The sequence below is a fragment of the Oncorhynchus gorbuscha genome, linkage group LG16 (assembly GCF_021184085.1).
Source record: "Oncorhynchus gorbuscha isolate QuinsamMale2020 ecotype Even-year linkage group LG16, OgorEven_v1.0, whole genome shotgun sequence".
Lineage (NCBI taxonomy): Eukaryota > Metazoa > Chordata > Actinopteri > Salmoniformes > Salmonidae > Oncorhynchus > Oncorhynchus gorbuscha.
Genome location: NC_060188.1, coordinates 59,742,510 through 59,769,986, shown reverse-complemented (window position 1 = coordinate 59,769,986; position 27,477 = coordinate 59,742,510). Strand labels below are relative to the sequence as shown.

General features: G+C 44.6%; 1 protein-coding gene across 4 annotated transcripts in view; it reads left to right on the top strand.

The window, feature by feature from the left end:
- Positions 1 to 24,896, top strand: part of LOC124000849 (angiomotin-like) — a 47,908-nt gene extending 23,012 nt beyond the window's left edge. The window contains exons 1-14 of one of the 4 annotated variants that reach the window (XM_046307516.1): positions 27 to 1,070; positions 2,626 to 2,835; positions 3,386 to 3,444; positions 3,573 to 3,633; positions 4,875 to 5,871; positions 7,343 to 7,892; positions 8,032 to 8,176; positions 13,748 to 13,840; positions 14,181 to 14,326; positions 17,773 to 17,922; positions 21,363 to 21,691; positions 21,993 to 22,228; positions 22,867 to 23,115; positions 24,715 to 24,896. In XM_046307516.1, coding sequence (XP_046163472.1) covers positions 3,573 to 3,633; positions 4,875 to 5,871; positions 7,343 to 7,892; positions 8,032 to 8,176; positions 13,748 to 13,840; positions 14,181 to 14,326; positions 17,773 to 17,922; positions 21,363 to 21,691; positions 21,993 to 22,228; positions 22,867 to 23,115; positions 24,715 to 24,830 — 3,072 coding nt within the window. In that variant the 5' untranslated portion in view covers positions 27 to 1,070; positions 2,626 to 2,835; positions 3,386 to 3,444 and the 3' untranslated portion in view covers positions 24,831 to 24,896. Of the gene's footprint in view, positions 1 to 26; positions 1,071 to 2,625; positions 2,836 to 3,385; positions 3,445 to 3,572; positions 3,634 to 4,874; positions 5,872 to 7,342; positions 7,893 to 8,031; positions 8,177 to 13,747; positions 13,841 to 14,180; positions 14,327 to 17,772; positions 17,923 to 21,362; positions 21,692 to 21,992; positions 22,229 to 22,866; positions 23,116 to 24,714 lie in introns of those variants that run through there. The other 3 variants (XM_046307515.1, XM_046307517.1, XM_046307518.1) reach the window with 3 other exon arrangements.
- The last annotated feature ends 2,581 nt before the right edge of the window (positions 24,897 to 27,477 follow it).

The following is a 27,477-nucleotide window of genomic DNA, read 5'->3' as shown; positions in this document are numbered from 1 at the left end:
CTCTCTCTCTCCCTTTAGGTTTTTTGTAGAGAGACTGACTAACTCTTGCACAGCTTTCCCAGCCATTCTATCTGTGTAGGCCTGTCTGTCCCTGTCTGACTCACTGATCTGGGGCCAGCGGGAGTTTACAACTGTGCCCATCCACTCACACTCCCATCAGTCTCCACCTGATTCCAGACCTGCCTGCCAGGGTTGACTTTGGCTCCCCCAGCCTGGCTACTGATGAAAGACAAGGAGAGAAGTTAACGAGAGTTTAGACAGACACACACCTTACACAGCACACAGGTGGTCAGGACCCTCATCAGGGATCAAAGGACCTGAATCAACTTAATTTGGACAAATCTTCTCCCTTTCTCCTGTGATGTTGAGTTCAATGAGTCCATGTTATTTAGCCGACCTGAGTCACCCTTAGTTTGTTTTGGTCCAAAACCTATTATCATCTGTTAGTGATTGTCCCTCAATGGGTTTCATAATGTTTTGGTGTCACATCTGAATCACCTGCCTATTACTCAACTCTCTTACCTCTCTGGCCTGACTCATTTTTATCTTCCTTAACCCTTATATTGTACCTGTCTGTTAGTCTGCCCCCCCCCATCTCTCTCATATCTCTTATCTCTATCTCTCTCTCCTGACTCGCCTGTTTGTCTGTCCCTCCATTGGTACGACAGGTGAGGGCTGGCCCTCCTAAAGAGGAAGTGTGTGTGTGTGGTGAAGCAGCAGGTGGCTGGCGGGTTAATGGTATAGTGGCAAACGGTGTAAAGGAACGGTTACACCAGAGCGCAGGTATGAGGGTGTGACGAGATCCTGGAGGTCCTCCAGATTCACCTGTCCTCCTAGTCCAAGCCCCACCTGCTGGAAAGTGGGAGGGAGGGAAGAAGAGAGGTGTGCCGTGCCGTGGTAACTCTTTGCAGAACGAAGGTATGAGCTGAGAGCAGTGTGTGATACTGAGTGCGTTAGCTGCTTCGTGGGAAAGATTGACTTGGATTGAATACAGTAGGCTGGATCTCTTGGCGTTATTTTGGTTCTGTGGAATATCTCACACAATTCCATTGTAGCCTACTGCTCCCTTGGTATGTGATCCTTTATAATACTTTGTGTGAATTTGCAGTTAAGATCCATCATGACAGTGGTATTTCAAACAAGGTGGATGGATGTGAGACATGAACTTGAATGTTATTTCTCAAATGGTGACAGTGGAATTTCAAACAGTGTGCGTGTTGAGGTGAATGTCATGCTGTGCTCTGTCTGTGCTGCTGAGACCCAGGCCAGACCCAGGCTAGCTCAGGGATGTGTAAAGGTACGCCAGGCTCCTGACTCTCTGTAGGTGTTGTTTTCAGTCACGACTGACTCACACACCATGGCCAACACTTAAACTGTCAGCAAGGTGTGTGTGTGTGGCTGACATGACACAAAGAGGTCAAAGCCAATGGGAACACTGACAGGGAGACCTATCTGAGGAACGACCGGAATGCCAGATTCCCTGAATCCACTGCGGCCAGCTCTGGCTACGGAATAAACTGTTTATCTGAAACCGTCAAGGAACTTACAGTTTGAGCGCCAGCAAACGATGGGAGAGGGGGTTGAAGGGACCATCTGGAAGTCATTATTCAGAGGGGAGGGTGATTAGTCCCTGTTGTGATACTGATTGTCTTTCTCATCATACTGTCCTATCGTGTGTGTGTGTGTGTGTGTACTCTTACATTTGTTTTTACATGTATGTACGTGTGTCTGCAAGTGGATGTACGTGTCTTGGGTGTGTGTGTTTTGAGAAACCAAATCTGGCTTTATCAGCACTGATTGCTCTCGCTGTGTTAGAGGAAGGGAAGTGCATGTACGTGTGCATGTGTGGGTTATGGCTGCCAGGTCTGTAGGACCCATTTCTGTTGAGAGTTTGACTGTCTCTCCGGGATTTCAACCACTTCCGAACGCCTGTTGACAAAGAGCCTAGGGAAGAACATTTCAGCGGACTTTCTCTTTCAAAATTGTTTTTACGAATACTTGAACTTGTTTTAGCTGTAACTGTCTCTCACAATGTTAGTAACTTCCCCGCAAAAGATTGCGTCCAGAGAATCACCTCTGGTTCACACAGAGATGGGAGTTGTCTTGTTTTGTCAGGAGAAAGCTCAGATCCCCTTTCTCTCTCTATGTTCTGACCGAATCCTGAACATCCTCATATCCTGTGTTTGATTCCAGCCAAAGGCCAACACACACACACACACACACACACACACACACACACACACACACACACACACACACACACACACACACACACACACACACACACACACACACACACACACACACACACACACACACACACACACACACACACACACACACACACACACACACGCACACACGCACAGTTACTTCCCAAACCCCTGCACAGCCAGTCACACAGCTGTAGGGGGCAAGGCTCACTCTGGCTTGCGCTATCTGCTCACGGCCAAACCTGAGAGGGAGGAAACGACTTGACTGAAAGTGCCCCCCCCCCCCCCCCCATTTCACATTCCCAAAACCCTCGCCCCTCCTCCTCCCCTGAGTGGCCCCTGCGGCCATGCGTGTGGGACCCCACCCCCATTATTGAGGCTGGTTGGTTGAGAGTGGCTCTTCCCGTTGCAGAGTGGCTGGGGCTAAGCGACGTGGACCAGCGCCTCTACGTGTTGGAGCGCCTGGAGGAACTGGTGACGCTACAGGGCCAGCAGGAGACCCCCACCGGACCCCCCAGAGACCCCCATCTCGGTACCTGTCCTCCCCAGCATCCGCAGCATCATGAGCAGCAGAGCCCAGTGAGAGCGGTGCCGGAGGAGCCCAGTGAGAGCAGCCACACAGGTAGGTGACCAGAGGGAGCGAGTAGAATAAGTCTAGCGGGGGGTACAGAAGATGGCAGGCGTTACAATATCACAGAGGGGGGGGGGTGTAGAAGAAGAATTAACGAGCAGATTTTAAACGAGCCAGTACAGTAAGACTGAGTTTTGATTTCAAGCAACCCAACACAATTCATCTGGCACAGTAGTAGTTTTACCCTTTTCATGAATTTGATTAAGCAGAAGTAGACGATTCTGAATGCCAATGTTAGTTCATGAATTAGCATCAGTATAGTAGAGACTACTATGTGAAAGTAAAAGGAGTTAAGAAATGCCCCCGTCTGCTCGGTGTCCAGTCTGGTGTGCTGCCTGCCTGCCTGTCAGATTCCCTACATCCTCTGTATACAGGACGCAGGCAGCAGCCTTTTAAATAAATCACTGTGTCTCGCTGTGTCAAAAACCAATGCCTTCTCTCATGCCACTGCATCCTTCATTTCTCTCCCCGTTTATGTTCAGTTGTTTGTGTTTTCTTTCTGTTCCATCCTCCATTTGTCCATTGTCCTGGTTGGTACTAGTTGGTTCTGAAGAGGGCGAGTCAGAAAAAGGAGAAGAGCTGCAGGAAATAGCAGTGGAAGTATGTCGGGGAGAGTATACTACCATTGTGACATTAATTTTTCTCTCTTTTCCTTCTTCGACTTGGAAGAGAGCCCCGCGGGCGGATGGCCCAAAGCTGACTTTCTTATATTTATTTATTTACCACAGATGTTTCGGAAAAAAGCTTCGTCCTCCTTGAGAATGAGAAGAATATCAGAAAGCAATAGATGTAATAATTTCACCTTCATTACTTTGTAGATGGTGCCTCTTTAACCACTAGAACTCTTAAATGGCATTCAAGGTCGTCAGTGGAAACCACTCCATAGAACCCAGTTTGGGAGAAAAAACCCACAAAAAAAACATGAAAGAAGTCTGAGTTTCTAAATAGCTCCTTAATCTAGTGAAGCCCTTAAAGCATAACACTTTGCTTGTGGCTTTTTATTGGATGAAGTTAAAGAGTACATTTTAATTCTCCGGAAATGAGTGTGTTTGATTTAGACCTGCGTGTTAGCTAATTAACAGCTAACATGCCCTGGGTGGTTTCTACTTTATGACTTTTGAATGTTTTTTTACTAAAACATGTTTGCCTTCCCCTACTGTATGATTGTCTAATGTCTACCAATCACAATGCCTAGCTTGGGATCAAAGAGTTTTTCGATTTTCGAATCAACGGTTTTGCCTTTTGCAAATGATCTACTGGGTAATGATAAAATGAGTTGGGAGTAATTAAAATGGGCACGATTCATTTGACGATAGTAGTGCTCACTGCATGTTGACAGTAAAAGTCTGATGTCCTGTCCTACACAAGGGGAGTGGGGTTCAGTATACGCTCCTGGGTGGTCCTTAACGCTCTGACTCTGGGATTTAGGACCATGTAATCGGTTGGCTTGGGTGACCTTCAATTTGGCCTGACTATAAGTCAGTATTTCTGCTGACGATGGTGTTGTGTAGTCATATGTTTAATTTGGCTCTAAATAGCCTTGGAAACCAACATTTGTAAGCACCCGATTTGACCTTTTAAAACCCATAAAATACCTTCCAATGCGACTCATTTGTCAAAGTGAGTTTTGGTTTGATATGCTTTTTTTCTGGTTTGGGCTGAACTACCTCTTGAGTGGTTGTGGGGCGGTTCACATCTTCTCCAGTTTTCTCAGAGGATCGTGGTGGTTCAGTCCATTTGTCGTTGTTTTCATCTCCATTCTGTTTCACCTTAACATCACTTATGTCTGGTGTTCAGTGTGCTCAGCTATGGCCCTCATGAGTGTTGGGGGTGGTTGGTAAATGGCTTGTGTGTTCTCTGACTGCCTCTCCTCCTCTCGCTCACTCTCTCCACCTTTTACCCTTCTCTCCCCCATCTCCTCTCTCCCTGCTGTCACCAACTCCATCTCAACCCCTCTATTCAATCCCTTCTCGACTCATCGCCCTCCTCCCCTTACCCACCCTTCTCCGTCCCAATCTCCCGTCTCTCAGGGAACATCGACCGCGGGCGCAGTTCGTCCTTCCATGAGGTGCGTGGTCTTCGGGAGGCTGAGATGAGGGCGGCGGCCGACGAGACGTCCAGCAGCAGCAGTGGCAGCAGCAACACCGTCCTGCAACGACTCCTCCAGGAGCAGATGCGCTATGACGAGGGACGCAACTACCAGCTGGCCATGCAGGAGCAGCAACGGCAGCGGCAGCAGCAGGAAGGAGGGGTGAGCGGGGGCTACCCGGGCCAGGGAGGCCCCAACGACGACCGGCACGACTCCATGGTGCCCCACATCGCACGGCAGGAGCCCCAGGGACAGGAGCTGCAGGCAGACAGTGGCATGGAGAAACTGGGCTCCCGTGGTGGGGGAAGTAGTGGAGTAGGAGGGATGAGTGGTGCTGGGGGAGGGAGCGGCCAGGGCCCCAACCCAGAGGACTTACCCACCTACGAGGAGGCCAAGGTGCAGTCGCAGTACTTTCGCGGCCACCCGCACCACCAGCTACATCAACAACAACAACAACAACAACAACAGTTGCCTCCGTCGGTGGGCGCAGCATTTTACGTGACGGCTGTAACCAACAATGGCAAGGTGCGTACGGAGGGGCGTCCCACGGTTCAGCGTCTGAGCAGTGGGGGAAAGGTGCACCAGGACGACGGGCTCAAGGACCTGAAGCAGGGCCACGTGCGCTCCCTCTCCGAGCGCCTCATGCAGCTCTCGCTGGCCACCAGCGGGGTCAAGGCCCACGCCCCTGTCACTAGTGCCCCTCTTTCCCCCCAGCTGCCCCCTCCGGGTCCGCCGGGGGACTACTACAAGCCCTCGGGCCAACACCGGGGCCCCCCACCTGACTACCCCTTCAAGAACATGGGCTCCTCTTCCAAACAGCTGCCACAGCATCAGGAACAAGGTGGGCACTATTACCAGGACCATCGGCCAAGGGAGCAGGGCAGGAACGAGGTGCCACACGTCCGCTACCAGCCTCCGCCAGAGTACGGCTCCTTCAGGTGAGTAAGATTAACAGACCTCCCCCCGTTCTGACTCACTGGCTGTCTGACTGTCTGAAGGAACATCCTGCCTGTCTGAGCTATATCACTTTTACGATAGTATCAAGCTTTTAATAGTGCCATGTTGTTGATGTGGCTACCAGTACTTAAGTAACAAAAACTGATAGTCTTGGTTAATTGAATGACACACACCTGGCCCAGCTGAGAAACACACTCCTAACATGACCCTAGAGAGACAGACTGCCCTGTGTCTGCTGGCTATTTACATTTACATTTAAGTAATTTAGCAGACGCTCTTATCCAGAGCGACTTACAAATTGGTGCATTCACCTTATGACATCCAGTGGAACAACCACTTTACAATAGTGCATCTAAATATTTTAAGGGGGGGTGAGAAGGATTACTTTATCCTATCCTAGGTATTCCTTAAAGAGGTGGGGTTTCAGGTGTCTCCGGAAGGTGGTGATTGACTCCGCTGTCCTGGCGTCGTGAGGGAGTTTGTTCCACCATTGGGGAGCCAGAGCATTTATATTTATTTAAAGTCTCTTCTGGGGTGGCATCCAGAACTTCAACAAATGACATACCCACTGTGTCTTGAGATTTTTTGGACAAGGCAACATGATTGAGAGCTTCTCCTCTAACATTCGAAGGGGTGATTTAGGCTTTTAGGGGTGATTGTGACTTAGGGTCATTGCCTACACACACACACTGCTAGAGGGTGACTTACTTGTCCTATCCATATATCATCCTGCCTCCCTGACTACCAGCCTGTCTGGCTGCCTCCCTATTTGTCTGCCTGTCTGCCTCCCTGACTACCTGCCTGTCTGGCTGCCTCCCTATCTGGCTGCCTGTCTGCCTCCCTGACTATCTGCCTCTCTACCTGCCTGCCTGCCTACCTACATCCCTCCCTACCTGCCAGACAGTCTGTTTAGGTGAACAGGTTTCTTGATTAGCTGGAAAGCTGATGAGGAAGGCCTGTTGTTTCTCTCACACACACTGAGCCAGTTGTCGGAATAGAGGGGATAGACACATCCGGTTCTGCCTGTTTTCCCTCCTGCTTGATCATTTGTTTACCTGAAAGTAAATAATTGGCAAACTGCTATGAATACCGCAGCATTTTAATCATCAGCTGAAACCTGTGGCGACACGATCGTTCGCTCTCTGATGACGTCTCATGTAGACAGGAATGTTTGCTTATTTCCAAAGTGGTTCACAATAGTTTTTAGGTCAGTTGATAAAAAACTTGTTGGCTTCTGGCAGGTGAATCACCATAGTTTACATTAAACAGATAGTATCATTGTCTATGTTTTGCCTGGTTATATATTTATATAAACAAGCACTAAGATATAAGTTATGTTAATATCTGTGGACTGTTAGTCAGCTGTGCTTGAGTGACCCAAAGACCTACATACAATCAACAAACGAACATTCCATTAGTGATAACCTCTCTGATTGGCTGTCATGTCCACAGGTCCAATAAGGAGAGCTCCGTCCACTCCCAGAGGTCTGTCCATCACCACAGCCCCACCTCCTCGGTCACCTCAGTGGGCTCTCTGTCCCGAGCCCAGTCCTCCACCCTCGGTAGTCTCCTCAGCGCCTCCCACCCCTCCCACACACACCCCCACCCCCAGGGGGACCCCTACGCCGCCATGGCTCCCCGAAGCCCCCAGGGCCCTGGATCACACCAGGGAGACCCATATTGTCCCGGGCCCATGCACCCTCCAATTCAGAGGGGCCACAGCTTCCCACACGACCCCTACGGCTCCACCTCCAGGATGCACCACCAGCAGCACCACCAGTATCAACAACAGCAGCAACAACAACAACTCCAACACCAGCACCAACAGTACCACTCCCAGTCATCCCAGGGCCACCCTCCCCAGCACTACCCCCACCCCCAGGGGGACCCCTTCGCCATGATGTCCCGCGCCCAGCAGATGGTGGACATGGTGTCAGAGGAGAACCGGCTGCTGAAGCAGGAGATGGAGGTGTGCTGCGAGAAGGTCACCAAGCTGCAGAAGGTAAAAGGGGGACAAATGTAGATCTGACATTTTTGAATGGGTATAAACAGTATGGTTATAGTTCCACCTTCTTCTGCCATATTGTATACACCAATCCTTTTGGATCAACACGTGCCCCCCCCCTTTTCTCCCCGGTCAGTTGGAGACAGAGATCACGCTGGTGTCGGAGGCCTATGAGAACCTGGCCAAGTCATCCACTAAGAGGGAGGCTCTGGAGAAAACCATGAGGAACAAGCTGGAGCTGGAGGTGCGCAGGCTGCACGACTTCAACAGGGACCTCAGAGGTGAGAGGCCATAAACAGCTGGAATATCCAAGGCATGCATAGTTTAATGTTACCTGTCCATGGATTTATGGCAGTAGATTAAACCTATTCCATGCATTACTTTTTTGTGAGCAAAAAGTCTGTGTCCTTTCTGCATTGGATTTAGATGACTTCAGTTTAGCATATTTGTTCAGTAATGTACAGTGCCTTGGGAAGTATTTGGCCCCCTTGAACTTTGCGACCTTTTGCCACATTTCAGGCTTCAAACATAAAGATATAAAACTGTATTTTTTTGTGAAGAATCAACAACAAGTGGGACACAATCATGAAGTGGAACGACATTTATTGGATATTTCAAACTTTTTTAACAAATCAAAAACTGAAAAATTGGGCGTGCAAAATTATTCAGCCCCCTTAAGTTAATACTTTGTAGCGCCACCTTTTGCTGCGATTACAGCTGTAAGTCGCTTGGGGTATGTCTCTATCAGTTTTGCACATCGAGAGACTGCAATTGTTTCCCATTCCTCTTTGCAAAACAGCTCGAGCTCAGTGAGGTTGGATGGAGAGCATTTGTGAACAGCAGTTTTCAGTTCTTTCCACAGATTCTCGATTGGATTCAGGTCTGGACTTTGACTTGGCCATTCTTACACCTGGATGTTTATTTTTGAACCATTCCATTGTAGATTTTGCTTTATGTTTTGGATCATTGTCTTGTTGGAAGACAAATCTCCGTCCCAGTCTCAGGTCTTTTGCAGAATCCATCAAGTTTTCTTCCAGAATTATCCTGTATTTGGCTCCATCCATCTTCCCATCAATTTTAACCAACTTCCCTGTCCCTGCTGAAGAAAAGCAGGCCCAAACCATGATGCTGCCACCATGTTTGACAGTGGTGATGGTGTGTTCAGGGTGATGAGCTGTGTTGCTTTTACGCCAAACATAACGTTTTGCATTGTTGCCAAAAAGTTCCATTTTGGTTTCATCTGACCAGAGCACCTTCTTCCACATGTTTGGTGTGTCTCCCAGGTGGCTTGTGGCAAACTTTAAACGACACTTTTTATGGATATCTTTAAGAAATGGCTTTCTTCTTGCCACTCTTCCATAAAGGCCAGATTTGTGCAATATACAACTGATTGTTGTCCTATGGACAGAGTGTCCCACCTCAGCTGTAGATCTCTGCAGTTCATCCAGAGTGATCATGGGCCTCTTGGCTGCATCTCTGATCAGTCTTCTCCTTGTATGAGCTGAAAGTTTAGAGGGACGGCCAGGTCTTGGTAGATTTGTAGTGGTCTGATACTCCTTCCATTTCAATATTATCGCTTGCACAGTGCTCCTTGGGATGTTTAAAGCTTGGGAAATCTTTTTGTATCCAAATCCGGCTTTAAACTTCTTCACAACAGTATCTCGGACCTGCCTGGTGTGTTCCTTGTTCTTCATGATGTTCTCTGCGCTTTTAACGGACCTCTGAGACTATCACAGTGCAGGTGCATTTATACGGAGACTTGATTACACACAGGTGGATTGTATTTATCATCATTAGTCATTTAGGTCAACATTGGATCATTCAGAGATCCTCACTGAACTTCTGGAGAGAGTTTGCTGCACTGAAAGTAAAGGGGCTGAATAATTTTGCACGCCCAATTTTTCAGTTTTTGATTTGTTAAAAAAGTTTGAAATATCCAATAAATGTCGTTCCACTTCATGATCGCAAAAGTTCAAGGGGGCCGAATACTTTCGCAAGGCACTGTATTTATTCATATTCAGAAGCCAGGCTTGGTTTGCATTGATTCCATTGTTACGTTTGATTTAACTGGATTTTCTGAGGACTTGGAGATATCCAGCTTCCACCAATTCCATCTGGTCCTATTTATAAGCATTTGACTAGAGTGCTGTGATGTTGTTGAAACTGGTGTTGTTCATAATGTCACTATTGTGCATTGACTAGGGTTGTCGCGGTGACCGTATTATCGCCATACCTGGAGTCATAAGTCATGACCACAGTAAAATTCCACATGACTGTTGAGGCACAGGAATCTCATTTTATGCACTCTGGACATGCTTTGGTAGTACCCAACTGTCTAACTACCATAAATGTCCTAATGGCCTGGTACTCAGAGATCTATTGTCCCTCTAACATGAATGCGAATCACAGCAGACACCTATCATCAAAACAGTACATGCTTTTAAAACTCTCCTCACTGTGATTGATCTATTTGAAGAAAGAAGTTCAACAACAGGTTGAAACTGAGTGGAAAACATGGTCGCTGTGGATGTTGTTTCAAAGCTTAACACAAATCAAATGGACAGCACTTTATAAGGTGATGATTCATTCAAAACACCCATACGCATAGGCCTATATATGAGTCCAAGCCTGAAAAAGAGTTAAATTAGACTGTGCCGTTATACAATATATAACCTACCACATTTTACGCACGGCAGAAAATCACAAAAAAAACTGATTTAAGATGTCTTTGGTACATAATTGTTCTAGCCTATACTCAAATTCAACTAATTCTAGTCATGGCCTTCGAGTTTGGTTATTATGCATACTGGGTGGACTGGTTACTTTATGCTACACTCCAACCTTTTTATCCATGAGTCTGGAAGAGAACATATAGATCTAGACGATGCTGTTGGTTCATTGACTATTTTTTAATTGAACCTTTATTTAACTAGGCAAGTCAGTTAAGAACAAATTATTATTTACAATGACGGCCTATGAACAGAGAGTTAACTGCCTTGTTCAGGGGCAGAATGACAGAATTTTACCTTGTCAGCTCGGGGATTCAATCTAGCAACCTTTCAGTAACTGGCCCAACGCTCTAACCACTAGGCTACCTGCCGCCCCTGTACAGGGCGGCTTACAGACTTAGCCTACAATTATAGTGAATTTGTATTTGATTTTGAATAGCCTAGTAGTGGGGCATTTTTTATATGTTTATAATAAATAGGCTGACACATTACCTTTAGCTACAGAATATCTCACCACCATGCATTTCCATCTCCTCCTCTCTCTCCTTCAGTCCTTTCTCCAGCGCGCAGAGAGAGGGGCTGTCAACAGTTTAATGAAATATGTTTTTCCCAAATTAGACAGTGTGTAGTTACAGGCATACTGTTGGAGAGCCAATGGTATACAAATGATCACTTTTACGCTCAACATAGTCACTTCACATGCGCATTCGCTCTGTAATGGGAAAAATATCCTTTCTTTTATATTCTTTTTACTATGAAATCATGTAATATAAAATAATGCCACAGTATTTAGTGTCTTTGGGAGGTATTCAGACCCCTTGACTTTTTCCACATTTTGTTACGTTACAGCCTTAATCTAAAATGTATTAAATCATGTTTCTCATGGTCTGAGAGTCTTAAGGTGCCTTTCGGCAAACTCCAAGCGTGCTGTCATGTGCCTTTTATTGAGGAGTGGCTTCCTTTTGGCCACTACCATAAAGGCCTGATTGGTGGAGTGCTGCAGAGAAGGTTGTCTTTCTGGAAGATTCTCCCATCTCCACAGAGGAACTCTAGAGCTCTGTCAGAGTGACCATCAGGTTTTTGGTCACCTCCCTGACTAAGGCCGTTCTCCCCTGACTGCTCAATTTGGCGGGGCGGCCAGCTTATTAAATGTATTTATTTGACTTTTTTTATGTTCAAAAGGCACATCAGCGGCTTGTATGCGTGGAGGCCTGGAGATGCAAACGTGTTTATCTTCATTAACAGTCCGGCAGACTTTTGCATGACAATAACCGGCTGACACATTCATGACCGGCACAGTCCTAGTATTGACTTTGGCACAGTGGAAAAGTACTGGGCAAACGTAAAAGAGCAATCAATTGGTCGATCTGTCAATGAATCAATATGATCAATAAATTGGATATGTTAGTGTTTACAGGCAGTCCAAAGTCTCAACTTCATATCTTTACTATAAAGCAGACCATAGACCCTTAGCACTCCAATCCTCACACTCTGTTTCTGTAGGAATTTCTGAGCTGAAGCCGAGTGGGTGGGGCAGTTTCATGTCTCTAGTCTCTACTTCACTGGGCTCTTCAGTACTGCAGAGGAAAGAAAAACCTCCATTCATGGCTCCCTGCCCAGACCGGGTCCATGGGGAGATTCCAAGCTTTTACAACAAATCACATATAACTTTTTTTTGGGGGTCTTTCCTTCCTCTATTGTATTGGCAGCCGTACACATGTGAAATGGATCTTGCTCCACGTTTGGGGGTTTAGGCTAAACGTATACCTCAGTCGTTGTTGTGTTTCGAGAAACACGGAATAGAAATGGAACAACTGAATATTTGTTTCTGGAATGTTCTCTGTATGTTTCATGACCCAGCCTAGTTGACTTAACACTCAACAAAATATTATTTTAAAGATGCAAAATGCAGATATCGCTCCGCCATTTCCTGGTTGCTAAAATTCTAATAGTTCGCCTTATTTCAGTTTGTGACAAAACAAGCAATGTATAGTGTAGAGAATCATTGTACCATCTAAACCGCTGTGAAATATCGGTTCAATAATTCAAAATATTGTATTTTCAGCTGTTTGAAGATGGTGTAAACCGAAAGAAAATAAGCAAAACCGAAACTTAACAACAGAAAGCATAGAAATAGCACACATACAACAGATCTTCCGCTTCTTAGATCTGCTTTCAATGAGTATGACAGATCTATAACTCACATTTCTGTGTGCATTTGGTCGTGTCACCCGAAACATTTGGCCCAGAAATAATGGTGTGTTTTGTTTCAGGACAATGTTCTCCTGACTCAATTCTTACCATACTTTTCAGTTCTTTCTTACATTTTGGTTGTAGTTTACCTACAATAAGTAATTGTATTTACATGGGATGGTGGGGTAGGGAGGGTTAGGAGGTTGAAGAGTTGTGGGACCGGAGTGGGTATCAAGAGGACACTAAATAATACTTGGTGCCTGTTGTACTGATTCTGATATATATTTAATATGTGATGAATGTTTTTAAAATACAAATAAATAATCCTCCAAAGAGAATGATGATTTCCACCTCCTCCTCTGTGGAGAAATGTGCGCATATAAAGTGATTTTATTTTTGCTTGCTCCATTTTGCCGAGCAACCGTGTCCCAAGGCGTTTAATGTGAGTGGAACGAAGGCTGGGATCTTAAGAACTTAGAGCCGTTCCACGTTGATTCCGGGCCTATTAAATTCTCTTCAGGGGATTATGAATTCCCTCCACCTCCATATTCCCTTAATTCCATGGGCTGTACGGCTACATTTACACAATCACAGAGCCGTGTGTTGAAAGTCTGTTTGAGCTGTTTAATAGCACTAAAAATCCCCCTACCCACCACGCATATCCTGCATATTAACTAGAGGCTGGTTACATGGAATGTGCAACTCTGCAAAGAGTTTAAGAGTGTTTTCTTTAAAGAGCTTTATTCCCTTTGACCAGGTTGTTGCCATATTATGGTCTAATTCCTGCAAATATTTGATTTACAAAAATGAGAGCATATTTATGTATGCGTGTGCGCACGCACAAGTGTGTGTGTTCACATGTGTCTCTTTGGCCACTAGGCCCTCAGGCTGGCTCGGACCTGACTTTGTTAATGCCATTCTCTGTTGCAGAGCGTATGGATACTGCCAACAAGCAGCTAGCTGCTAAGGAGTGGGAGGGAACGGAAGACAACCGAAAGACCATCTCTCAGCTACTCACCCAGAGTGAGCAAATCACTCACACTATCAGGGAACGCCAGGCTAGACCAAGCCTCTCTGACATTCTACATCCACTCTGAACATACCTCTGTGTGGCCTCATCAGTTAGAAAAAGAACCAGGCAAAGGGTCTGGGGTTCATGTACTGCAAAAACACTACTTATTCACTACAAGTTGCATACTTTTAACAAAATGACACACACACAAAACACTGTTTAAGATGTTTAGTTAATATGGAGAATGCCATTTAAAAAAAAAGTCACCTCATGACAGAACTATTTTTAGTAAATGGAAGGAAAATCAATTTTTTTAAAGGGCTAGACCTCAGTGTGTCGTTTGTCTCCCAGACAAAGAGACGGTGCGTGAGAAGGAGAAGCTGGAGATAGAGCTGAACTCACTGCACTCCTCCACGGACGACCAGAGACGACACATTGAGATCAGGGACCAGGCTCTCAACAACGCCCAGGCCAAAGTAGTCAAACTGGAGGAGGAGGTGAGGATCTGACTGTCATATGCTGTGTTTACACAGGCAATCCAATTCTGATATGTTGCCCAATTATTGTGCAAAAGAGCTGATCTGATTGGTCAAAAGACCAATTACATTTTAAAAAGATCCAAATTAGGCTGCGCAGCCATGATGTTCTGACTGTTGTTTCATGAATAGGTGATATCAGAAATGTCTTGGATACTTGAATACATCCTGGCATTAGTTCAGTTGATTGAAATGAGGGTATATTTTTGCCCCCTGGTGGACAAGGCATGAGTTTCTGTTGAGTGTAAAATAATCAAGCTACAATATGTTCTAGAAGTCGACCGATTATGATTTTTCAATGCCGATACCGATTATTGGACGACCCCAAAAAAGCCGATACCGATTAATCGGACGAATTATATATATTTTTTATATATATAATGACAATTACAACAATACTGGATGAACAACGAACGCTTTTATTTTAACTTAATATAATACAGAAATAAATAATGAAACATATTCAATTTGGTTTAAATAATGCAAAAACACAGTGTTGGAGAAGAAAGTAAAAGTGCAATATGTGCCATGTAAAAAAGCTCAAGTTTAAGTTCTTTACTCAGAACATATGAAAGCTGGTGCTTCAATATTCCCAGTTCTTCAATGTTCCCAGTTAAGAATTTTTAGGTTGTAGTTATTATAGGAATTATGACACGTCGGCTATTTCTCTCCATACCTTTGACTATTGGATGTTCTAATAGGCACTTTAGTACTGCCAGCCTAATCTCAGAAGTTGATAGGCTTGAAGTCATAAATAGCGCTGTGATTCAAGCATTGCTAAGAGCTGTTGGCAAACGTAGGGAAGTTTGAATGAATTCTTATGAGCCTGCTGCTGCCTACCACCGCTCACTGCTCTATCAAATCATTGACTTAATTATAATATAATAAACACAGAAATACAAGCCTTTGGTCATTAATATGGTCATATCCGGAAACTAGAATTTTGTAAACAAAATGTTTATTCTTTAATTAAGGAAAATACAGAACCGTTCCGTATTTTATCGAACAGGTGGCAACCTTAAGTCTAAATATTGCTGTTACATTGCACAATCTTCAATGTTATGTCATAATTATGTAAAATTCTGGCAAATTAGTTCGCAACGAGCCAGGCGGCCCAAACTGTTGCATAGTTAATATTGCCTGCTAACATTAATTTATTTTAACTAAATATGCAGGTTTAAAAATATATACTTCTGTGTATTGGTTTTAAAGTATTGATGTTTATGGTTAGGTACATTCGTGCAATGATTGTGCTTTTTTTCGTGAATGTTATTTTGTTAAATTATCACCCATTTGGCGAAGGAGGCTGTGATTCGATGACAAATTAACAGAAGAAGATTGATTGTTTTTTATAAGATAAGTTTAATGCTAGCTAGCAACTTACCTTGGCTCCTTGCTGCAATCGCGTAACAGGTGGTCAGCCTGCCACGCAGTTACCTTGTGGAATGCAATGTAATCAGCCATAATCGGCATACAAAAATGCAGATTACCGATTGTTATGAAAACTTGAATTTGGTCCTAATTAATCGTCCATGCCGATTAATCGGTCAACCTCTAGTATGTTCCCTGTCGTTGTGTCACCATTAAGTTGGATAGCCTGAGAATATCAGTATTGAACCACAGTGTCATCCATCCTATCACCTGGTATTGATGACGTCATTGGCTAAAGATGGGGTCTGGTATGTGTTGAGTTGTGATTCATGGGGTTGGTTTGGACTGTTTAAAAGATAAGACAAACGACTGCAAAATGGGTTGTTTATATTTACTCAAAACATCATTCATGGCCCAGCCTCCGAGAGGAATGGTCCAAAAGACTGGCCTCTGTGTGGACCTGGACAAAACTCTCATGTGGAGCTGCTCCGAGCTTTGATACCCCTGGCTGGTTGGCTGGTAATATGTCTGAAATAGCCCAGAAGGCTAGTTAGCCAGTTGGGACCGAGCGAAGCAGGAAACAGACCTGGAGTGTCCTAAAAAGCACAGGGTTGATCCACTTCTGCCAGGCACCGCCACAAACTCACGCTTGTTTCCTTGAACAAAGGCTGTTGAGTTGGAGTTTTATATCTGCCATGAAAAAGCTCTGAACAGTGCCAGATTATTGGCCTGCTTTCTCTGTTTCTCTGTCAGTGTGGGAACTCTGTATATGCTCCTCTATTTGTCCCTCTCTTTCTCTCTTTTCCTCTTATTTCTTTAAAAAGAGTGTCCCTGAGCTAAATCATTCCATTGAGTAGAGCCAAATACAGCTCCTGCTGCAGTTCAAAGGGACATTGAAACATGGGTATTGTGGATACTGCATTATCTTGGATTGGGGGGTTGGAGTTGGGGCTCTGTGTGGGGGATGTTTGGAGGAAGGAGGGCATAGGTGAAACAAAGTCTCACCTGTTTCCCTGTTTCCTTCCTAGCCGTTTTTCAACTCCTGTCTTTTCATTCCTTAGACGAGAGCAATTATATTGTGGTGCAAACAAAGGAAACCATTGCTTTCACCAACCCAGTCAGAAGGGGAGTGAACAAGTCGGGTTAAAGGGAGGAGCAGGTTTCTGGAATGGAATGCAACCCCCCCCCCCCCCACTTCCTGTCTATCTCAAATCAAATCAAATTTTATTTGTCACATACACATGGTTAGCAGATGTTAATGCGAGTGTGGCGAAATGCTTGTGCTTCTAGTTCCGACAATGCAGTAATAACCAACAAGTAAACTAACTAACAATTCCAAAACTACTGTCTTATACACACATGTGTAAGGGGATAAAGAATATGTACATAAAGATATATGAATGAGTGATGGTACAGAGCGGCATAGGCAAGATACAGTAGATGGTATCGAGTACAGTATATACATATGAGATGAGTATGTAAACAAAGTGGCATAGTTAAAGTGGCTAGTGATACATGTATTACATAAAGATGCAGTAGATGATATAGAGTACAGTATATACGTATACATATGAGATGAATAATGTAGGGTATGTAAACATTATATTAGGTAGCATTGTTTAAAGTGGCTAGTGATATATTTTACATAATTTCCCATCAATTCCCATTATTAAAGTGGCTGGAGTTGAGTCAGTGTGTTGGCAGCAGCCACTTAATGTTAGTGGTGGCTGTTTAACAGTCTGATGTCCTTGAGATAGAAGCTGTTTTTCAGTCTCTCGGTCCCAGCTTTGATGCACCTGTACTGACCTCGCCTTCTGGATGATAGCGGGGTGAACAGGCAGTGGCGTCGGGTGGTTGTTGTCCTTGATGATCTTTATGGCCTTCCTGTAACATCGGGTGGTGTAGGTGTCCTGGAGGGCAGGTATTGTTCTCAGGCTATCCAGTTAATGGTGACACAACGACAGTTTCAGTGTTCCAAACTTCCGGTCTGTGCCGTGACCACATCCTGTCTGTATGTTTTGTCGCCCTGCCTGCAGCTGAAGAAGAAGCAGGTGTATGTGGAGAAGGTGGAGCGCATGCAGCAGGCCCTGGCCCAGCTCCAGGCTGCCTGTGAGAAGAGAGAGCAGCTGGAGCACCGCTTACGCACGCGGCTGGAGCGGGAGCTGGAGTCACTACGCATGCAGCAGGTGAGAGAAACACACACACTCAGACACACATGGTGTGTTAACCTACTTGACTGAATTCCCGGGGCCCCGTGAAAATCTCATTTGCATTCCAAAAAATCCCCAGCAAAATCCGTGTAAGATAGAAATATATATTTTTTTGCATGGTCTGTGTCTCAATCCACAACATCTCACGAAAACGTCTGTAGCGTCCGAACAGTTTGGGCTACGTACTAATATGACCCCTCTAAGGTGAGCCTCTCACGAACACGTTCATGTCAGTTGTTTTGCTCTAGAACGCCCACAAGCCTCACAACACTCACCTGAAGGCAGCCTGGGACCAGTTTACAAAATGAATGGAAGTACAGTACCAGTGAAATGTTTGGACACAACTACTCATTCAAGGGTTTTTCTTTGTTTTTTAACATTTAATATATTTAAATATAATAAGCTACATTGTAGAATAATAGTGAAGACATCAAATAACACGTGTACCAAATAGAGCTATCTTCCGTATACCATCCATACCTTGTCACAACACAACTGATTGGCTCAAATGCATTAAGAAGGAAAGAAATTCCACAAATGTACTTTTAACAAGGCACACCTGTTAATTGAAATGCCTTCCAGGTGACTGACAAACTCATGGAGCTGGTTGAGAGAATGCCAAGAGTGTGCAAAGCTGTCTTCAAGGCAAAGGGTGGCTGCTTTGAAGAATCTCAAATATAAAATATATTTTGATTTGTTTAACACGTTTTCTTTGGTTACTACGAGATTCCAATATGTGTTATTTCAGTGTTGATTTCTTCACTATTATTATACAGTGTAGAAAATAGTAAAAAATGAAGAGAACCCCTTGAATGAGTAGGGTGTGTCCAAAGTTTAGACTGATATTATATATATGGAAGTAGTTTAGTAGCTTAAAAAAAGGGGTTAAATATGTGTCAAAAAGAAGTTTCCTGATCATTCTCATATCTCTCAGATAGGACACACACTTCAAAACGAACGTCCTTTTGAACCCCTCTAGAGCAGGGTTTCCCAAAGTCGGTCCTGGGAAACCTGGGGCCACGTTTTAGCTTTTTTCCGTAGCACTACACACTGTGCTCTTTTGCACACCAATATCTCTACCTGTACATCTGATCTGACCATCTGATCATTTATCACTCCAGTGTTAATCTGCAAAATTGTAATTATTCGCCTACCTCCTCATGCCTTTTGCACACAATGTATATAGACTCTTTTTGTCCACTACTATGTTATTGACTTGTTAATTGTTTACTCCATGTGTAACTCTGTGTTGTCTGTTCACACTGCTATGCTTTATCTTGGCCAGGTCGCAGTTGCAAATGAGAACTTGTTCTCAACTAGCCTACCTGGTTAAATAAAAAAGGTGTTCTCAACTAGCCTACCTGGTTAAATAAAGGTGTTCTCAACTAGCCTACCTGGTTAAATAAAGATGTTCTCAACTAGCCTACCTGGTTAAATAAAGGTGTTCTCAACTTGCCTACCTGGTTAAATAAAGGTGTTCTCAACTTGCCTACCTGGTTAAATAAAGGTGTTCTCAACTAGCCTACCTGGTTAAATAAAGGTGTTCTCAACTAGCCTACCTGGTTAAATAAAGGTGTTCTCAACTTGCCTACCTGGTTAAATAAAGGTGTTCTCAACTTGCCTACCTGGTTAAATAAAGGTGTTCTCAACTAGCCTACCTGGTTAAATAAAGGTGTTCTCAACTAGGCAACCTGGTTAAATAACGGTGTTCTCAACTAGCCTACCTGGTTAAATAAAGGTGTTCTCAACTAGCCTACCTGGTTAAATAAAGGTGTTCTCAACTAGCCTACCTGGTTCTCTCACGTCACCCCGCTCCTCCGCTCTCTCCACTGGCTTCCAGTTGAAGCTCGCATCCGCTACAAGACCATGGTGCTTGCCTACGGAGCTGTGAGGGGAACGGCACCTCAGTACCTCCAGGCTCTGATCAGGCCCTACACCCAAATAAGGGCACTGCGTTCATCCACCTCTGGCCTGCTCGTCTCCCTACCACTGAGGAAGTACAGTTCCCGCTCAGCCCAGTCAAAACTGTTCGCTGCTCTGGCTCCCCAATGGTGGAACAAACTCCCTCACGACGCCAGGACAGCGGAGTCAATCACCACCTTCCGGAGACACCTGAAACCCCACCTCTTTAAGGAATACTTAGGATAGGATAAAGTAATCCTTCTCACCCCCTCCCCCCTTAAAATATTTAGATGCACTATTGTAAAGTGGCTGTTCCACTGGATGTCATAAGGTGAATGCACCAATTTGTAAGTCGCTCTGGATAAGAGCGTCTGCTAAATGACTTAAATGTAAATGTAAATGTAAATGTTAAATAAAGGTGTTCTCAACTAGCCTACCTGGTTAAATAAAGGTGTTCTCAACTAGCCTACCTGGTTAAATAAAGGTGTTCTCAACTAGCCTACCTGGTTAAATAAAGGTGAAATAAAACATAAATAAAACAATGATCAAAGCTTGATGATGAGTTGGTTATTTGAATCAGCTGTGTAGTGTTAGGTCAAAAAAACTAAACGTACACTCGGGGAGGGGGTGGGGGCATAGAAATGCATTGAATAACAGATTCATACATGGATAAACAGTGTTACAGACACATGCTGATGTTTATTGTCATGAGTCTGATCCTGAAGGTAGAACTGAGCGATTTCCCCTTAAGCCAGCTGCAAAGTCAAAATTGGCTATATTGTAAAGAAAACTTAGCTTTTTGGTCTTGATTTAAGGTTAGTGTTAAGCATTAGGGTTAGCAGTGTGGTTCGAGTTATCTTTAAATCAGATGTTATGACTTTGTGGCTGTGCCAGCTAGTGACCACTCCACAGAACGGCCTCCAGAAATAGATTCATGATGAAAAACACTAACCTGCCTATGAGACGGTGCAGCATCTCAGCTGCATTCAGTGTCAGCAGGGTGACCTGACCCAGAATTCCAGGCTCTCTCTCTCCCAGTCCCAACAAAGATGATCTATTCCTTAAATCCCATTCTCTCTTTCTGTGTGTCCGAGCAGAGCCAAGCAGGGCATCACATAATGTTTTCTCATTAATAGAGCGCAGCCAGGTCCTCAAGGATGCTGAGAATGTGGGGGAAAGGTTGTAGATGACAGAACACTGGAGGGGAAGGGAGAGAAGTAGGAGAGAGGAAGAGAGCGATGTACAGAACCAGTCAAAAACCCTTGAATGACTAGGTGTGCCCAAACTTTTGACTGGTACTGTATATTCCATTAAAGCCTTTGGGAGCAGACAGATTGTCTGGTCCACAGAGACTACAGACATACTTGGAGCCTTGCAGAAATTGTATGTATTGGTAATGTGAATGTGACTTGATTGCTCACTTGGATGGCGGTCGAGCTCTTGGAACAATTATGTTCACTGACGGCCACACCTCCCACCCCCATTGTCTTCCTTCCTCCCCTCCACCCATCCAGAGACAAGGCGGCTCCCAGAGCAGCAGCAGTGGTCAGGAGTACAATGCCACGGCTCTGATGGAGCACCTGAGGGAGAAGGAGGAGAGGATCCTGGCCCTGGAGGCAGACATGACCAAGTGGGAGCAGAAGTACCTGGAGGAGAGCGTCATGAGGCAGTTTGCCTTAGACGCTGCCGCCTCCGTCGCCACCCAGAGGGACACGTCGTCGTCAATGATAAGCCACTCCGCCAGCAGCAGCTATGAGCAGCAGCTGTCAGTGGAGGCTCGTATCCAGAAGGAGGAGGAGGAGATCCTGCTGGCCAACCGCCGCTGTCTTGACATGGAAAGCAGGTAGATAGTTGTGTTTGAGACACATCCACAGGTCTATTCAGATCAACTGATCTTCAAAATGCCTGGAGAGGCATTAAACCTATCCATTTCATATAATAATCATGTTCTTTACAGTGCACTATACAGATACAATCCTTAACAGCTTAACACAACCACTTACCCTAGATCCTAGAACTTCAGTGCAATTGTTCTCACTGATCATACAGAACACAATCACATTCAAATATTAATGCAGTCTGCACTTTGCAGGATGTTGTACTTCCTTTTATTTGAAGAACTATACTCATGTCCCGTCCCATAGGATCAAGAACCTGCACGCCCAGATCATTGAGAAGGATGCCATGATCAAAGTGCTCCACCAGCGTTCCAGGAAGGATCCCAACAAGGACCGGGATGCCGCGGCCACCATGCGACCCTCCAAGTCTCTGATGTCCATCGCCAACACGGGCGGCTCGGGCCTGCTCTCACACAGCTTGGGCCTCAGCAGCTCCCCCATCACAGAAGAGCGCAAGGACAGCAGCTGGAAGGGCAGCCTGGGTAAGAATTCTATTGGTTTTAATGGGGTTTGGTTGTGTTATGTGCCACATGATAAAGGCTATTTGAGTTTCCCCTTGTTATATTTGATGGATTAATTTGAATTGAGTGGGTTAGATACTGGTTCTGCAGACATAGGGAGGGCACTACTTTTGACTAGACTCAACCTCTTGTGAAAAGTAGTGAACTATAAGGGTGTCATTTCAGATGCAGGGTAGAGGCACAAAAGCCGGAAGTCTGGTTAGGAGGAAGAGGGCAGGGAGGGTACAGGAAGTTGATTCCCTGGCCCCTGAGATGTGTGCGTCAGAGCGTGATGACGGAGAGACAAAGGGGTGTGGAGGGTATCATTGACATGAATGGTCTTCAGCTGTGGGTTTTTATGTAACTTAGATTTCAATAGTAACATTGAATGAGTAATAGCCTGCTGGTGATGGAGGAGGGTGGTATAATATTATCAATGGTGCTGTGCTTGCTGGTACAGGCTGATTTGAATCTTGCTTAATTGTTGTGTGAATGCTGAATGTACTGTCTGTTACTATCGACTATTTTATCTTACTTCAACGTACATCAATAAACAAGTTGTCATGGGTAACCCAGCACCACCACATGCCTAACAGGTCTTCTCTGTTCCCTCCCCTCAGGAGTTCTGTTGGGTCCAGAGTACCGTACCGATTCTCTGAGGACAGAGTCCATCTCGTCATCTCCCTCCCCGGTCCTGCCCCTGACAGCAGGCCACTCTAAGACGGGCAGCAGGGACAGCTGCACCCAGACAGACAAGGGCCAGAACCAGGAGGCTAGCAGCAAGCCTAGCACCCCAGCCCTGCAGAGCACGACCCTGCCTAGCCGCCTCTCCAGCCCCAGCCCAGTCTACATACCTGACCGCATCGCAGGTACAGTAGGACAGTGCAATCGACATTAGTGTTGTCCACCGTGGACACAAGGCCAGCAGTTTGTCCTGACCACAGGTCCTAATTATATGCTTTAACTAGGGTCCAAAGGTTTTTCAGACCCAGTTAATATGAAGTATTTTAGTGTTCGCTGCCTGCAATTTGAGAAATAGAAACTTTCAATTCGTCTAGACGTGACCAACGAGGATGCTTCTGCAATGTGCAGTGCCAACATAGCAGAATGGCAAACAACGCTTGTGATTGTCAGTGTAGCCCATCACTTGAACTGAACTGAATCGTTTCTAGGAAAATGATCTAACCAAACGCAAATGGGCTTTTGTTTAAAATCTGTTTTGACATGGTACGAGACTAATTCAAGAAATAATCCAGGAACTAGAGGTCGACCGATTATGATTTTTCAACGCCGATACCGATTATTGGAGGACCAAAAAAGCCTATACCAATTAATCTGTCGATTTGTATTTATTTATTCGTAATAATGACAATTACAACAATACCGAATGAACACTTATTTTAACTTAATATAATACATAAATACAATCAACTTAGCCTCAAGTAAATAATGAAACATGTTCAATTTGGTTTAAATAATGCAAAAACAAAGTGTTGGAGAAGAAAGTAAAAGAGCAATATATGCTATGTAAGAAGCGCGCGTTAACTAGCTAGCCATTTCACTTCGGTTACACCAGCCTCATATCGGGAGTTGATAGGCTTGAAATCATAAACAGCGTAATGCTTGACGCACAACGAAGAGCTGCTGGCAAAACGCACGAAAGTGCTGTTTGAATGGATGTTTACGCGCCTGCTTCTGCCTACCACCGTTCAGTCAGATACTTAGATACTTGTATGCTCAGTCAGATTATATGCAACGAAGGACACGCTAGATAATATCATCAACCATGTGTAGTTAACTAGTGGTTATGATTGATTGTTTTTTATAAGATACGTTTAATGCTAGCAAGCAACTTACTTTGGCGTACTGCATTCGCGTAACAGGTAACTTGTGGAGTGCAATGAGAGAGAGGCAGGTCGTTATTGCGTTGGACAAGTTAACTGTAAGGTTGCAAGATTGGATCCCCCGAGCTGACAAGGTGAAAATCTTCTGCCCCTGAACGAGGCAGTTAACCCACCGTTCAAAGGCCGTCATTGAAAATAAGAATGTGTTCTTAACTGACTTGCCTAGGTAAATAAAGGTATAAAATAATAATCATTAAAGTAAATTTTTCAAAATGGCAAATTGGCACCCCAAAATACCGATTTCCGATTGTTATGAAAACTTGAAATCGATCAACCTCTACCAGAAACCACACATTTGTTTCAACCAAGCAGTAGCTGGGGGGAGAGGTTAAGGGTCAGATGCTCTGGATGGGCAATATGGGGTCAAATCACCTATTCAAATATAGTGTGCAGGATATTGTTTTCTTTAAGGCAAATAGCCTATTCCCTTTATAGTGCACTACTTATGTGGCTCTGGTAAAAAGTTGTGCATTATATGGGGATTGGGGAACAGGCTGAATCTTTGTTTTGGGGGTAGATGTTCCCTTTGATCAGTTGACCAAACTTCTCCCTGTGTTTCTGTAGATGTGCCAGTGTTCCACAGCAGTACCCTGGAGAGGCGTGTCATGGTGCAGTCCCACCCCCAGGCCACATCAGCCCCACAACAGGAGGACAATGACATGGTGGAGATTCTCATCTGAACTGAACCATGTCCTCTATAGGTCACAGGACAGGAGGACAATATGTGTTTGTGCATAATCAATACACACACACAAACATTCACAGACACACTTTCAAAATAGGTGGAGGATTACTTTTGTTGTTTTTTAACTAGTTGTAGAGTGACCGAGGGTGTGTTCAAATGCACAACTTTTTTAGATGTGCTTTAATGAACAATACTTTGTACGGATTGTGATTCGGGAGGTTTTAGTGTCATCAGAGTGATCAGTGTTGCTGGAGGCTATTGGTTAACTAGCCTCCTTGGACCAAATGTATTGGCTACCATACGTTGCATCTATTGCACTACTTACTTTTTCACGTTAAGTCTGACTTAGGTAATCTATTTATGTGTAGTAAACAGTACATTATTCACCAATGTTAGACGTGGCACTTGGGTAATCAGTGATATTGTAAACTACAAAACATTATTTTAACCTGTAGATACTGTATGTATGACATGTGTACCATTTAACCGAACTGAATGGAATAGGTTTTTAGAAGCCATTCGGTTACATGGCACTGCCAGCCAAGGACCACAATGCACTGTTTAAAGTATTGGGGGACCGGCCCCCCATGTCACAGTGGAAAACTTGGGGGAGCGAGACTCACATTTCTACTGTGGTCCAATGTGCTGCCTGTGTGACCCCACTGGATGGGGTCTGTCTCTTTCGAAGTGCAGCAGTAGAAGAGGTTTGGTGTTCACCGATGTGCCTATGCATCAGTTAAGGTTCTCCACTATACCTGTTAAGTGTCCTTCATTCCAGTCATGCTGGGTTTGAAAGGGTCTTTTGCCCAGACTTGCTTCAAATGATATTAGGCCTGAAATAGTCCGTTAGGATTTTAACTACTAGTTTATGCAATGATCAGACAATCTGGTAATCAACTGTCTTTCTACACCGATTGACATTGTATTTATGAAACTATATGGCTCTGTTTACAAAGGAAGCCCAATTCTGGTCTTTTGCCAATAATTGGGCAAAAGATAGGAATTGGGCTGCCTGGTTAAACGCAGCCTATGTGGTGATGTTAGCAGTTGAAATCTAAGCCAGTTTCACAACCGCACATGTCCCTTTCTTTTGACCAAAGGTAACAGAATGAGTTTGTCTGTGGCTTGATGTGATATCTATGATATCACATCAAACTTTCAAACAGTGACTGAAATATCCACCCATATAACAATCTAGGTAGCAGTTGTGAGCATTTTTAATCCAAAGACAAAAATGTGGGACCAAAGAAACACTCCACCAGCCGGACTCCACTATTGTCTTTAATGTCAATAGGTTAAGTGGACATAAAAAAACAAACAACAACACTGAGGCCAATAATATCTGTAAACAAAATTGTACTTCACCTGCTCGAACAAACTGTCTCCTCGTATCTACATTTCTCCAACCTGGCTGATGCAGTTAGGCCAGTGTTTGAAAGAAGTACACTACATCACCAAAAGTATGTGGACACCTGCTTGTTGAACATCTCATTCCAAAATCATGGGCATTAATATGGAGTTGGTCCCTCCTTTGCTGCTATAACAGCCTCCACTCTTCTGGGATGGCTTTCCACTAGATGTTGGAACATTTCTGAGAGGATTTTCTTCCATTCATCCACAAGAGCATTAGTGAGGTCGGACACTGATGTTGGGCGATTAGGTCTGGCTCGCAGTTGGTGTTCCATGGGGTTGAGGTCAGGGCTCTGTGCAGGCCAGTCAAGTTCTTCCACATCAATTTTGACAAAACATTTCTGTATGTACCTCGCTTTGTGCACAGGGGCATTGTCTTGCTGAAACAGGAAAGAGCCTTCCCTAAACTTTTGCCACAAAGTTGGAATCACAGAATCGTATAGAATGTCATTGTATGCTGTAGCGTTAAGATTTCCCCTTCACTGGAACTAAGGGGGCTAGCCCGAACCATGAAAAACAACCCCAGACCATTATTCCTCCTCCAAACTTTACAATTGGCACTATACATTGGTGCAGGTAGCGTTCTCCTGGCATCTGCCAAAACCCAGATTCATCCGTCCGACTGCCAGATGGTGAAGCGTGATTCATCACTTCAGAAAACACGTTTCCATTGCTCCAGAGTCCAATGGCGGCGAGCTATTCACCACTCTAGCCATTGCTTGGCATTGAGCATAGTCATCTTAGGCTTGTGTGCGGCTGCTTGGCCATGAAAACCCATTTCATGAAGCTCCCAATGAACAGTTCTTGTGCTGACATTGCATCCAGAGGCAGTTTGGAACTTGGTAGTAAGTGTTACAACCAAGGACAGACTTTTTACACGCTTCAGCACTTGGCAGTTCTGTGAGCTTGTGTGGCCTACCACTTCGCGGCTGAGCCATTGTTGTTCCTAGACATTTCCACTTCACAATAACAGCACTTACAGTTGACTGGGGCAGAAATTTGACAAACTGACTCGTTGGAAAGGTGGCATCCTATGACGGTGCCATGTTGAAAGTCACTGAGCTCTTCAGTCAGGCAATTCTACTGCCAATGTTTGTCTATGGAGATTGCATGGCTGTGTGCTCAATTTCATACACCTGTCAGCAAACGGTGTGGCTAAAATAGCCGAATCCACTGATTTGAAGGGGTGTCCACATAATTTTGTATATAGTGTACAGTATGTCAGTTTCATA